The 14,898-nt window shown below is 40.1% G+C and overlaps 1 protein-coding gene across 1 annotated transcript in view; it reads left to right on the top strand.

Annotated features, from left to right (window-relative positions):
- The first annotated feature begins 989 nt into the window (after positions 1 to 989).
- Positions 990 to 14,898, top strand: part of CLSTN2 (calsyntenin 2) — a 1,533,789-nt gene continuing 1,519,880 nt past the window's right edge. The window contains exon 1 of the mRNA XM_075338625.1: positions 990 to 1,246. Within this exon, the coding sequence (XP_075194740.1) occupies positions 1,180 to 1,246 (67 nt within the window). The 5' untranslated portion in view covers positions 990 to 1,179. The remainder of the gene's footprint in view (positions 1,247 to 14,898) is intronic.

Raw genomic sequence — 14,898 nt, forward strand, 5'->3', positions numbered from 1 at the left:
TTTTCTCCAGTACGTGTCACACTGATGTGTGTGTGACATCAGTGTGACACGTACTGGAGAAAACCACGTTTCTGTGAAATAAAATTAATTTCTATACTCACCTTCTCCAGCACTGCTGTCTCTGCCGCTGCTGTCACTTGCTTTCGACCCCACTCATTAAGCTCATCGCATATTCACTGCACCGAGGACCGGAAGCAGCAGCAGCGGTGAGCACATCCATGCGGTCCGTGTGACACCCAACATCTACGTGTTGAGCATACAGACACACATATGCTCCAAACGGACATGCGCTCCATGGGAAAACACGCATGTGTTCACAGACCCACTGATTTTCATGGGTCTACGTGTGTCAGTGTCTCTGGTACGTGTGAAAATGGGCATCACACGCACTGGAAACACTGATGTGTGAAGGGACCTAAAGGTGGTCTCTCCTTAGCCAAGTTCTTCAATCATTTGGATGTAATATATGAGACCTGACTTGTCAGAAGACGTCTCTAATAAGGTCATCTACATGTCCTACAACAGATGGGTGCAATATTAAATAATGAGGTGATGCATCAGTAGAGCGCACCTGTGTAATCAGCATTTTTGCTAATATTACTAAGAAATAAAACATCATTAGTGTGAATTTTGTGCATATTATCCACAAGGTATTCAGAACATGCAAAGCCAAATAAAGCTCATTATTGGGCACATTTTCAGGCATATTTGAATGTGCGATCCCACCATATTTCACTTTGCCTTTGTTCCTAATCATCTCTGCCATCCCATGTTACCAATATTTATTGTTCCATTACTCTGCAGACGTCTCTGTTAATTTCCAGGGTGACAGCAATCTACGGCAGAAAGCATCTACTACGTGCAGTGACAGCGCGCTCCGCTAGGTGGCAGGAGTGAGCCTTCAGAGGGGATTTAAATTGCCATCAGACAGATCTGAACAAGAAATATCAGCAGAGCTGAGAATTACTGGGCATCACTAGCAAGGGGGACTGGGAGAGACACTGATCCTCTGTCACTCCCTGCACAGGCATATACTACAGCAGCAGCTGAAGGAGCAGCACTACCCTACATTGTGATTAAGGAGCTCAGCTACATACACATCTCCAGCCTCTGATCTTACATGACCAGGAGCAGGTTTACAGAAAGGGATTCTGTCTGCACTTTCTGCCTCTCGGAAGGATGTCAGCTCAGTGGGTGACAGCAGTGTTGTTCCTGGGTGTTGGCTGCAGTGTCCTCTCCTCTAAAGGTAAGATGGCTCAGCCCTGAGGAGCTCTGGGAGTTTGTTGTTGAGCAGTTCTTCTGTGTACGATGCTTCTTGTACTATCATCAGATGATCCCTGCACATTATCTGCATTCTCTGCTACTTTTGGAGCATTGTGTTGTGTTGCTGGAAGCTCATGGGGTCTGGATCTAAATTTCTCACTTCTCTAGATTGTGTCTCTTCTCAAGGTTATTAAATGAGAAGAGAAGAAAAGTCTTGTGTTATTGGCATAAAGTACTGAGTGTTTGTAAACTAGACTTGTGTGTGTCCTGTGATTGAGTGATGAAAGCAGTGCAGCAATGTGACCACCTGGATCCAGTACACCTGGAACACTGGCTCCCCAATTCACTGCTAACCTCTGACCATCAGGGGGCCAGCCAACACTGGCTGAGGGGTGTACTAAAATGTGACATTATTGTTAGATTTAACCAAGTCATTCTTTAACTTGAAGAAGTGCCAAAATCACCCTTGTATTGTTATATGATGATGCATTTGGGTTTCAAAGTGTTAAACTGGCTTTTAGCAAAAGTGTGATGGATGTTTCCCCCTTGTGTCCTTGTACAGGTGTATGTCTTGGCTTAACACTAGAACTACTGAGGTAGTCATTTTGACTACTTTGCACCATTTATTTCTATATAAGTGTCACGAGTCCAGTAGTTCTAGTGTTAAGTATTGGTGACATGGCGGTACTATCATCGTGTGCTCCACTTGTCAGTCATTATGCAATTACTAAATGTGAAAGTAATATTTGGAAGATTCCCAATTTATCAATATTCTGTACTCAACCTTACCCATATGCTAGAGGCTGGGTTTATATATCGTATTGTATGTTGATATGTAAGCACATATCACCTATAGGATGATGGTTTTCATTTCTTTATAGTAAATAAGGAGTTAAAAGTAGTTTGAATTATGTTGCTGCTTCACCCAAACTAATGTCAGTGTTGTATGTACTGGTGAAGATGATGAGTGGCTGGATAACTGGATAAATAGCATAAAATAACATAAAATAACATTATAACAAGGTATGGTGTAACCAGAGTCTAAAAACTCTGATGTTTATTAGTGTTGCACTTAATCAATGTACAACTTGGCTAAGACTGAAGATTGGAGAGAAGTGTGACTTGGTGTATAGATAGAGTGAAGTATCAATTACACATGCTTGGATTTTCCCTACATGTCAAGTCGATAGTTGTTGAGACAGTAAAGTAAAAATTGACCTTAATGGGTCAATAATAACCTTCAAGAATGCAGGTAAACAAACCCATCAGCCACTACTATGTATGTAACGGTGTATACAGCGGTGGCCATGCGTGTAGACAGTTTTCTGGACTTTTCCATCTCAGTCTCACTTAGCCTTAAATGTGAGCCTATAGCATATAACTGCATGTATCATCCACAACTATGTATGTAACTGTGAGGTGTATACAATGGTGACCATGTGTGTAGACAGGTTGTTTGGACTTCTCCATCTCAGTCTCACCCAGCCTTAAATGTGAGCCTATGGTGTATAACTTCATACATCATCCACAACTATGTATCCAAATGTGAGGTGTATACAATGGTGACCTTGTGTGTAGACAGGTTTCTGGATTTAATCTCAGTCTCACCTAGCCATAAATGTGAGCCTATAGCATATAACTATATATATATATATATATATATATATATATATATATATATATATATGTATATATATATATATATATGTATATAAATATATATATATAGGTATATATATATATATATATATATATATATATATATATATATATATATATAGCGGCACAGTGGCTCAGTGGTCCTGGGTTCAAATCCCATCAAGGACAAAATCTGCAAGTAGTTTGTATGATCTCCCCGTGTTTGCGTGGGTTTCCTCCGGGTTCTCCGGTTTCTTCCCACACTCGAAAGACATACAGATAGGGACTGTAGATTGTGAGCCCCAATGGGGGACAATGTTACCAATGTATGTAAAGAGCTGTGGAATTAATAGCGCTATATAGAAATGAAAAAAAATATTATTAATTATTATTATATATCATCCACAACTATGTATGTAAAGGTGAGGTGTAGGATACAATGGTGACCATGAGTGTAGACAGTTTTCTGGACTTCTACATCTCAGTCTCACTTAGCCTTAAATGTGAGCCTATAGCATATAACTGCATACATCATCCACAACTATGTAGGTAACTGTGAGGTGTAGGATACAATGGTGACCATGTGTGTAGACAGTATCCTGAACTTCTCCATCTCAGTCTCACCTAGCCTTAAATGTGAGCCTATAGCATATAACTGCATACATCATCCACAACTATGTAGGTAACTGTGAGGTGTAGGATACAATGGTGACCATGTGTGTAGACAGTATCCTGGACTTCTCCATCTCAGTCTCACTTAGCCTTAAATGTGAGCCTACAGTGTATAACTGCATACAAATTCACAACAGGTGGAAATAAGTTGTGATTTAGTGTCACGATCCCATTAAAATTAATTATTGTCCAGTAATGTGGACTGAGTACGAGCCGTTTAAGCAACTTTGTATCTATTATGTACGATTTGTTTGTAAAAATAATTGGTTTGTGTTTATGGCATCACTTAGTCTTGGAAATGGAAACACAACACATTTTGTCATAATAAGTCCAAGAATAATGAAATTATTAGTAGCAAGATACATTCCACCATTTACGGCTTGTGTCTTGACCTTTAAGAATGTTGGTTTATGCCTTCATACTTGCCGGTGCATCTTAATGCTCTTACATATACAGCATGTCCATGAATCTACTTTATTGGCTAATCAGTCCTTTCTGCTGTAAGATTATGACAGCCCATATGAGCTTTCATAAGAGAGATTAGACATCTCGAGTGTTCAGAGCTGAGTGTTGCTCCATATTAATATGATGGGATTAAATATTATTAAAGACATGTACTGGGAATATTATATAGATGATTGAAGGCGGCTGGCGGTGTCTAAAATTTCCCTATGCCGTTTATGACCAATAATACAATAATTTATAATCTGGTTACATTTATGACCTTGTGTTTATGAAGTCACAATTAAAGAAAAATACAATTAAGATATATTTAGTTTTGTATTTTAGGCGAGATGATAAGACATGATATAATACATAATGTGACATTGTTATTGACATAGTACATGACATATATTTCTATACTTGTCACTTCTCAGATCCCATTTACCGTGTACAACATGGAAAACATCAGTTGATTACTGTTGACTGATCTAACACTGCCTAGTTCCTGTTAATCCAATGTTTTCAGTTGACTATTAGTCAAAGCTACACACACGATACAATGCGATTGAAGATTAAAGTCATAATTATCTGTCAACATTAGAGATGAGCGATCAATCCACGGAGGAGTGAATTTGACTCAAATTTTCTCTATCACTCTCAAATTTATCCACAAATCCAACTTTTTAAGGAAAATTCAGCAAAGCCAGTAAATTCAAATTTTGAACAATCTGCTCATCCAAAGTAAATAGCAATTATAGTACTCTATTATGAATAGCAGGTCTGCTATATATACATATCACATAGGATAGGAGACACTGAAACTGCTGTATACACATCACATAGGAGACACCGAGACAGCAGGATTCATGGATTCATCACTTAGGAGACACTGAGACGGCACGATTCATCACATAGGAGACACTGAAACTGCTGTATACACATCACATAGGAGACACCGAGACAGCAGGATTCTTCACTTAGGAGACACAGAGACAGCAAGATTCATCACATAGGAGACACTGAAACTGCTGTATACACATCACATAGGAGACACCGAGACAGCAGGATTCTTCACTTAGGAGACACTGAGACAGCAAGATTCATCACATAGGAGACACTGAAAGTGCTGTATACACATCTTATAGGAGACAATGAGACAGCAGCATTCATCACATAGGAGACACTGAAACTGCTGTATATAATAATAATAATTAATAATATTTATTCATTTATATAGCACTGTTAATTCAACAGCGCTTTACATACAATTGCAACACTGTCCCCATTGGGGCTCACAATCTAGGTTCCTTATCAGTATGTTTTTGGAGTGTGGGAGGAAACCCACGCAAACACGGGGAGAACATATAAACTTCTTGCAGATGGTGTCCTTGGTGGGATTTGAACCCAGGACCCCAGCACTGAGCCACCGTGCCACCCAGTATACACATCACATTGGAGACACTGAAATTGTGGTATACACATCTCATAGGAGACCCTCCAACTTCTGTATACATATATAGGAGACATTGAGACTGATGTATACAGCACATGGGAGACACTGAAACTGCTGTATACACATCACATAGAAGACACTGAGACAGCAGTATTCATCGCATTGGAGATACTAAAACTGCTGTATACACATCAACTGAGAGACATTGTGACTGCTGTATATATCACATGGGAGATGCCGAGTTTGCTGTATACATCACATAGAATATGCTGGAGCATATACATCAAAGAGAAAAGTACGTCACGAGCCATGAACGGCCGGCGAGCCAGTGGTTTCCCACCCGTGTGCTATAGAATATGTTTATGTTATATGAGAAAGTGTAATAAAACATAAATAAAGCAAAAAAAATGAAAATCAGTCATACCATTGCCAAAAAACTGTAAAATACCACGTTTAGAAATTTCATGGGGACACTTTTCTTCCAAATTAAACTTTTATCAGATTCTACAGGACAGCAACTTGGTGTTACGGTGAATATTCTCAAGGGCCATGTTCATGTTTGTGTCTGAGACTCCATTCAAAGTGTTCATTGCCAATTGTCTAATATTTTTATTGAACGGAGCACAGTTTGCAGAACCCTCTGAACTCCATTATAAATCAATGGGCTCCTGTACGTAATACATAATGGTTTCCATTCATGGAATCTTTGATACAGCATTAAAGAGTGGCTGAGTATTGCATAAAATGTCACTAATTAGCTGCAGCCTGATATACATTATGCTGGTCTGAATATTGTGTATTCGAATGTGATACCATAAAATATCTTCCACCCCATAGAATTGATTCCTCTGAATAATATAAAATTAATATCCTCCTCAGTCTACGGATAACTGATATAAGTGGAGTTCTGCCTCATATATATTTATTGATAAACGCTAGAAGTCTGTCTTGGAAACTAGCTGCGCTTCGTTTTTAATTTGATATGCCGGTTGTGTTAGGTATGGGGATTTATCCTATAATGCTTGATTAAAGTCTCTTAAGCCTTCAATATTTGTTTTGTGCTTATTTTATTTGCTAGTATCAATGGCTGTATATGTAGTAACTTATTCATGTCGTTCTGTTTGTTAATATCTATGAAGAAACAGTTTTGTTATTTCAAAGAAAATAGCCACTGAAAAGGAAGACTCACCTTAGGTGACCCTATCATACAGTATCAGGGAATAGCTGAAATGGTCATTTAGTTGATAGATATTATCATTATCATTGACTTTGAACCCAAGTGTAATGCTTTCTTAATGCCTATGAGACTGCCCTCTATTTCATAAAGAAGACCACACGTACTGTTCTCTCTATAAATCTCCTGGTGTCATGAAAACCAGCTAACTAAGCTTTTTCCAAACTTTGTAGACTCCTATTGTACAGTTGACCAAACAATTAGCTGTTTCCATCCTTGGTGCCTCTTCTGATTAGAAGGCACAACACAATGTCATTGTAGCACGACACAAGACATCACAATGGACCTACTTATCAGAAGAACCGGGAATGAAGGCAGGTAGAAGGTTTTTATTTTTCTTGTGTGCTAGCCACAAAGTACTTACATGGCCTCTGGACTAGAGTCTTTTTGTTCAACCTTTTGAAACCTATTGTCTACCATTTAGTCAGCTTTTTGTTTGCCGCCAACTACTGTGGCTGGTATCGCAAAGGAGGAACATCCTTCATTAATGTAAAATTTAGAGCATTTCCCATGAATATGTCCCAAATGTCATGATTTCTCTGTCCAGAGCATTTTGCATATTAGGAGATGCTCTGCTGCACTTTTCGTGGACTACTAAGCTGGCAGTGTCATGATTCCTCTGTGCAGAGCATCTTGCACATTAGGAGATGCTCTGCTGTGTTTTCCTGAGCACTGAGCTGGCAGGTTGATTGACAGCATAGGATTCCATGCTGGTTCTGGGAGGTTTTGATTGCTCAGGTGTTCCATCTTCCTGTTATTTGCTCTGCTTCTTTACTGAGCATGCTCTCCCAAAACCTTGCCAGTCATACATTCTGGTTCAGTTGTTGTGCTATTGGTCTGTCTTGATGCAAGTATTTTGATCTTTGTTTTCTGACCCCGGACTGTTGTTTGACTTCTCTCTGCCAGCTCCCTGTTCCTGTTTCTGTCGTTTCCTCCTGGCTTTTACCTCAGATCATTACTGACCATGTATCAGTTTACTCCCTATATCTATTAGGTGTCTTCTTGGAATTCTGACCCTCAGATTGTGACCTGACTACGCCTCTGTTTTCTCCCTGTATCTATACGTGTCCTCCTGTTACTAAACCCCGACTTTCCTGACTACTTTTCCATCTGTACTACCCATAAGTAGTGACTTGCATTACACCAAATGTCTTAAAAGGAAGATACCCTTTTAAGGGCTTGTATACGTGAAGTCTTTAAGGCGCCTTTGGACTCGCCGAGTTTTTCAAGGTGAAGATGCTTGAGGAAAATAACATCAGCGTTTTTCTTGAAGCGTCTTCTCTGCCTCTTTTCAGTTGTTTTTGTGGCAGCTCAGCTTCTGGCATCTTTTTTTTATAAATTAAACTATAAATAGTGAGTGGCTTACTAACAAAAGCTGCCTGAAGAATGAACAGGCTACTTCTCTTAGCCATTTCATAGAATTCAATGCTTAAAACAGTTAATAGAAGTAACTAAAGACTGAATATGTGCACTCTAAGCCATTGTGACAGTGACGTGTATTATAATCATTATTTGTAGAGTTGTTTTTGTTTTTTTTTCAACTTGGGATATAGACGGAAGCCACCTGAAAATGACATTGTCTGCATATCCCCTCCTATTATAAAACATTTTATGATGATGTATCCCTGAAATCTTTTTCATATATATTTTGTCTTTTTACATTATGTTTATATCTTCATTCATCATAATATTTTAATAATAAGGCTACCTGCATATTGTACCTGATACCTGGAAACCATCAAGTTTAACTCACTAAGGCTATTTTGCAATAGTGTGACTAGACTACCTGGTGTGAAAGTGGTGCGAGTGGTCTGGGAATCTGCTTCATACACCCTTTAAAGGGAACCTGTCACCAGGTTTTGTCCTTCTAAAATAAAACTAAGACGTTAAGCAGCACCTGTGTTGCATTCCCTGAAGGTACATTTTACCCCCTGACCCCAGCTATAGCCCCAAAAATATCTTTAGAAAATCTCCTGCCCTGTATGTAAATTGTCTGGTCCAATGGGCATCCTAATCTGCGCCTCCTGTCCCTCTTTTCGCCCTCCTCCAATGGTGATTGATGTGGATGACGCCTCGGATGCCATCCACGTAAGTGGGCAAAATCTCCATATTCCCAGCTCGCACACTTGCACTTCACTCTGCTTGGTTGTGGGCACAGCCAAAAACATAGGTGCACCTGTGCGAATCGTCGAGTTCTCTTTGCCTGGCTATGTGGATGAAACAGGCGACATCATCCACATCAGCGGACAAAATTTTGCTCCTGCATGGAGAACTCACTGGTTCGCACAGTTGCACCTATGTTTTTGGCTCTTTTCGCAATAGGGGAGAGTGAAGTACGCCTCTGTGAGTCGGGAATATGTCTGCACAGGTTTGAGATTTTGCCCATCTAACGTGGATGGCGTCTGAGGTGTCATCCACATTAATCAGCCAGGAGGAGGGCGAAAGGAGGGACAAGAGGCGCAGATAAGGACGCCCATCAGACGGGACCGGACAATTTACATACAGGGCGGGAGATTCTATAAAGGTGTTTGTCAGGTCCACAGGGGGGGGTCACGTGCAGCTTTATAGAATGAAGAACAGATGCTGCTAAAGGAGCAAGTTTTAGTTTAGAAGGCCAAAATCTGGTGACAGCTTTCCTTTAATACCCATTGCAGCTCTGCATAATAATAATAATTGAATATTAATACAATGGGATTTGGACTTTTCAGTGTACTTTGTTCACTAACATAAAAAGTTCCAGAAAACTTCACAGCATTTTAAAGAACACAATATAAAGTTGTATACTGGAGATAATTTAATTTCAGCAGCAAAATGTAAGGATGGGGAAACCAATTATGAAAGCATTCTGAGCAGATTTTAATACTAGGTATATAAAGATATTTCTAAATTTTTGGTATCTGGTGTAGGAGTTGATAATTGATCTAATAAGGTGTGATTCACGTATGTGGCAGTGTTCATATGATTTTTACAAGAAAATATATATTAACTCTATCATTTCCAATGAAAAATATTCTGAGTTTCAGGCAGAAAACATCCGTTAGCAATCCTTACCCATACACCTATATTAAAAAGCTGTGCATGATCAATACAATTTCGTAGGTTTATAATAGAAATGAATGGTAAAATCAGATGCTACATGATTGTTCCATGTGGGATCTGATTTTTTGTTTACACACCCATAGACTTTAATGGGCGAGTCTCATCCGAGACTCTGAAGAAAATAGTGTATGCTGACATTTTTATTTCTAACGGACTGTCAGACCAAGTGAAAATTGTTCAACTGAACAGCCCCATTAAATAACATGGGTTGTCAGTGTGCTGTCCGATGAGAAATCTGAGCGAGGACATCCAACCTTATAGGCTCGTCTGCCTAAAGGCAATGATAAACTGCGCCCCACGTATCCAACGGTTGTGTCTGGTATTCCAATCTCATTGTAACAGATCTAATGTAGATGAATGCGCACAAGGGTTTTATCCAATGACAGATTGATGACAAGATACGTATCTCCTCACCTGAAGTGGATATCACAACTACACAGTGGCTGCATACCCAAGGGTGAAAACACCGGAAACAGATGAATAGGAATAAATGTGATCCTAATCATTACGTTTTTTTCCTGATGAAGAGACGTTTGTGTCTCGAAACGCGTTGATAAATAAACCATACAGAATATTTTATGATCCTGGACTCATCTCATCAGCAGCGCAGAGGAACCACATTATCATCCCAACTTCATTGTGGCTGATGTACATTTCTAATATTTTAGGATGAAATTAGCTGTTTTCCTAATTTTGTACACCTCTTCAGATTCGTTGGTGTTCTCAGCTTTTCATAGATTTAAAAAACTTTATTTTGTAAATTCATTGATTGTTGGATGTTATACTGACAGTAGTCGTAGCACTGCTGTGCTTATCGCATGACATATTTGCTTTTTGCTATCGTAGCCAATATTTGTCAATATGTTTCTTTTAGTTTGTTCTAGTAATTCACATATCAGTCCTACAGTATATATCTATTTGGCGCGCGTCTATTTTCAATATCCTCAGGCAATTGACAATATGACTGGGCATATTTCTTTCTGGGCCTCAAAGGCTCAGTGTATGCCATCATATCCAGTACCCCGGGGAGGACTATAAAGCCTATCCTATTTGTAGATGTACTGCTTCTGTTATTGAAATGCCCACAGGCTGTCACTAGATAAGTGCGTACTCTTCCCGGTAAACGTCTCTTCAACTTGTATCCTGCTGCTGCAGAGTGAGACAAATATAGCGGGGAGGGGAAGTAAGAAGCTTTAGAAGCCAAGACGCCCCCTCCCCCACCCATAGGATATAGATATCTCCATAATTTCTCCCGGTAACACAATACAATGTATACCAGTTGCCTGTAGAGGTGCATAGAGGTGAAAAATATTTATATAATATAATATTCATCTACAAAATATCATTGGTGCCGCTTTGGATTTTCTATAAATCCTTTCCAGAACATTCCGCATATCAATCTATTGATCTATTGCACGCCATTAGACATTTGCCAGTCAAGAAAGGTATCGTGGGATCTGCTCGCTGTAATAAGTCAATACGGAGCAGAGGAGAAGGGATTTGATGCATGACACCATTTTTCACTCTCACTAGTTTCAGAAGAAGAAATAGTAACTCATATCTAGGACAGATTATTAAAATCCAGAGGGTTATGTCAGCATAAACTATTAGATTAAAAGTGACAGACAGGCAAAGTTTCAATGTCTAGTTATGGTGGAAACTACCTTAGGAGCCAGGGATGGTGATAAATATTTTATAGAAAGAAAATATCATGGTATTTACTGAACCTGGAATTGCATATTTGTATCAGTAAAATCCAGTATGTGTGTCAGAAGTACAAGTGTACTGTAGGCGTGATGAATTTTTCATTTGGCACAACCGTTATCAGGGCTTTTATGAAAGACTAGAGTCAAAAATGTCAAAACCGATCATTTTTTAACTGATTTGATGGAATTTATTTTAGTCCTTTTCTTTTAACCAGTGGCTTATGTAATGTTATCCGTCTTTTGACTCCATATATGAGTGACCAACATTACGTGCATTAATAGAGTTAATTGATTAAAAGTTCCATCAGTTTACAGCAGACTGCCTCTAGATAATGCACAGACTTGTTTTATTTCCTTCCCAGTCAATCAGCACTAAACATCAGAAAACTGCCGAAGAAAAAACTGCAGCTTTGAAAAATGAGCAAGACTAGTGGGAAAAGTACTAAGAAAACAGTAATCCCATATTTACGTAGGAAGCTTGGGATATATTCTGTTTTGGAAACAGAGATAGAGCAGAAAGTGGTTATTCTAATTTTAAAGGGTTATTCCCATTTCCAAGATCCTATCCTAATATAGTAGGTGCAATAATTATAATATTAGCAAATATTTCCAATTAGAAATGTAGTATAGTTCTCCTGATAAGCTATGTCTCTTACCTCATGTGCAGGGCATTGTAGGACCTTAGGTATCCATGGTTACGACCATGCAGATAGTCACAGTTAGTTACTTAGTTGTTCGTGGTCATAACCATGGATACCTAAGGTCCTGCAATATCCTGAACATTAGTTAAGTGACATAGGGAATCTAAAACACTATACTACATTTCTAATTACAGGTATTTGCTAATATTATTTTTTATTATTATTATTATTATTATTATTATACCTACTACATATTGTGATAGGATCTTAGAGATGGGTATATCCCTTTTAAAGATCATTTTATTCAATGGATTTTAGAATATTAATAAGTTACACAATTAAAGTATACTGAATAGGTTTAAAAAAAATGATCTTGTGCTGAGATAATCTTATATACAGTACAGGTGCATCTCAATAAATTAGAATATCATCAAAAAGATAATTTATTTCAGTAATTCAATACAAAAAGTGAAACATATATTTTATATAGAGTCAATACAAACAGAGGGATCTATTTCATGTGTTTATTTCTGTTAATATTGATGATTATGGCTTACAGCCAATGAAAACCCAAAAGTTATTATCTTAGAAAATTTGAAAAATCACCACAAAACACCTGCAAAGGCTTCCTAAGTGTGTAAAATGGTCCCTTAGTCTTGTTCAGTAGGCTACACAATCATTGGGAAGACTGCTGACTAGTGATGAGCGAGTACTAAAAAGCTCGGGTGCTCGAGGCTCGGGCCGAGCATCCCAAGATACTCATGTACTCGGCCCGAGCACCGAGCCCAATGTTATCCTATGGGAGACCCGAGTATTTTTATGAAATGACCCGCGGCAGCATGTAGCAACCCTAAAAATGTCACAAAAGTCTCAGAAGAGTGCTCAAATGACATGGCAACAGCATGGGGAAGACCCCTTGAAGCATTTATCACTCAAAAGTCACAGCTGTGAACAATTTTGTCTGTGTTTTACGCCATTTTTACGGACTCACCAGAAAACCTTCCAAAATGAAACCAAAATGAATTTTCATGGCGGAAATGTTAAGGGCACATACCCAATAGTGAGATAGAGCTGGTGTATGTTACTTTTGGAGATTACATGAAAGATTTTACTTGAAAACATTGTGTGGCACTTCGATGTCCCTGAGAAGAGACGTACATGAAGGCCTCTTGAGTCTAATGTGCCCATTTTGAGGAAGTGGGTCTATTGTAGTATAGCCCTTTGGCAGGGCAGCCAAAAATTGGGAGGCTCCACATTGTCCCTGGATAGAGACATGCATGAGGGCCTGTAACCCTGAAGTGCCCATTGTAAGGAAGTGGGTCTATTGTAGTATAGCCCTTAGGCAGGGCAGCCAAAAATTGGGAGGCTCCACATTGTCCCTGGATAGAGACGTGCATGAGGGCCTGTAAACCTGAAGTGTCCATTGTCAGGAAGTGGGTCTATTGTAGTATAGCCCTTAGGCAGGGCAGCCAAAAATTGTGAGGCTCCACATTGTCCCTGGATAGAGACGTGCATGAGGGCCTCAAAACATTGTTCCCATTGCAAAGGAGCGGGTCTCCTGTCGTTGTAATGTCCATTCTGAAAGAATGGGCAAAAAAATTTACCACTGGGGGTATACCTGAAACAAATGCCTAACTATTGTAATGGTCATCATGGTGGCGCATGAGGAGAAGGAGGAGCAGTCCAGCGATTATCCAAAGTCCAGAAGTGTGTACCCATGGGTGAGTGGAGGTACATGGCAAATTCCCGTTACAAACTTTAAATTCCGCTCTCATTTGCTGGTGGTGTGGTGAAGTCTGGCCTAATCCAACCCTTGTTCATCTTGATCAGAGTCAGCCGGTCAGCATTTTCAGTTGACAGGCGGGTGCGTTTATCTGTAATGATTCCACCTGCAGCACTAAAAACACGCTCTGACAAAACGCTAGCGGCAGGGCAGACCAGGACTTCCAAGGCGTAGAGAGCCAATTCATGCCACGTGTCCACCTTGGATACCCAATAATTGTAAGGCACAGAGGAATGTCGGAGTACAGTTGTTCGATCTGCAAGGTACTCCTTGAGCATCTGGGCAAACTTAGGATTTCTTGTGGCACTACCCCGCACCTCAGGGGCTGTGGTATGTGAGGGGCTGAGAAAACTGTCCCACATCTTAAAGACTGTTCCCCTACCTCTGGCGGATTGGACTTGTGCCCCTCTCGGCTGTACGCCTTGGTTGTCCACTGATTCCTGACCTATGCCGCTAGCGTTTTGTGAGGGGAATGCTTTGCCTACTTCCGTGACTATGGCCTTCCGGAACTGCTGCATTTTGGCTGACCTCTCTGCCTTGGGAATAAGAGACATAAAGTTCTCCTTGTAGCGTGGGTCTAACAGTGTTACCGCTGAACCACGAGGTTGAGCACATGGGCCACGCATGGAACATGTGTCAGCTGGCCTCGCCTCAAAGCCGCCACCAGGTTCCGGCCATTGTCACACACGACCTTTCCTGGCTTTAGGTTCAGAGGTGTGAGCCAGTGATCTGCCTGCTGTTTCAGAGCTGTCCACACCTCTTCTGCATTGTGGGGTTTGTCACCTATGCAGATTAGCTTCAGCACAGCCTGTTGCCGCTTCGCCGAGGCAGTGCTGCAGTGCTTCCAGCTTGGGACTGGTGTGGAGGGTAAAGTGGATGAGGATGCACAGGAGGAGGAGGAGGCTGAAGAGCATGACATTCCGGAGCTGTAGAGTGTGGGTGAAACCCTGACTGAGGTAGGGCCT

Source organism: Anomaloglossus baeobatrachus, chromosome 3 (assembly GCF_048569485.1).
Source record: "Anomaloglossus baeobatrachus isolate aAnoBae1 chromosome 3, aAnoBae1.hap1, whole genome shotgun sequence".
Classification (NCBI taxonomy): domain Eukaryota; kingdom Metazoa; phylum Chordata; class Amphibia; order Anura; family Aromobatidae; genus Anomaloglossus; species Anomaloglossus baeobatrachus.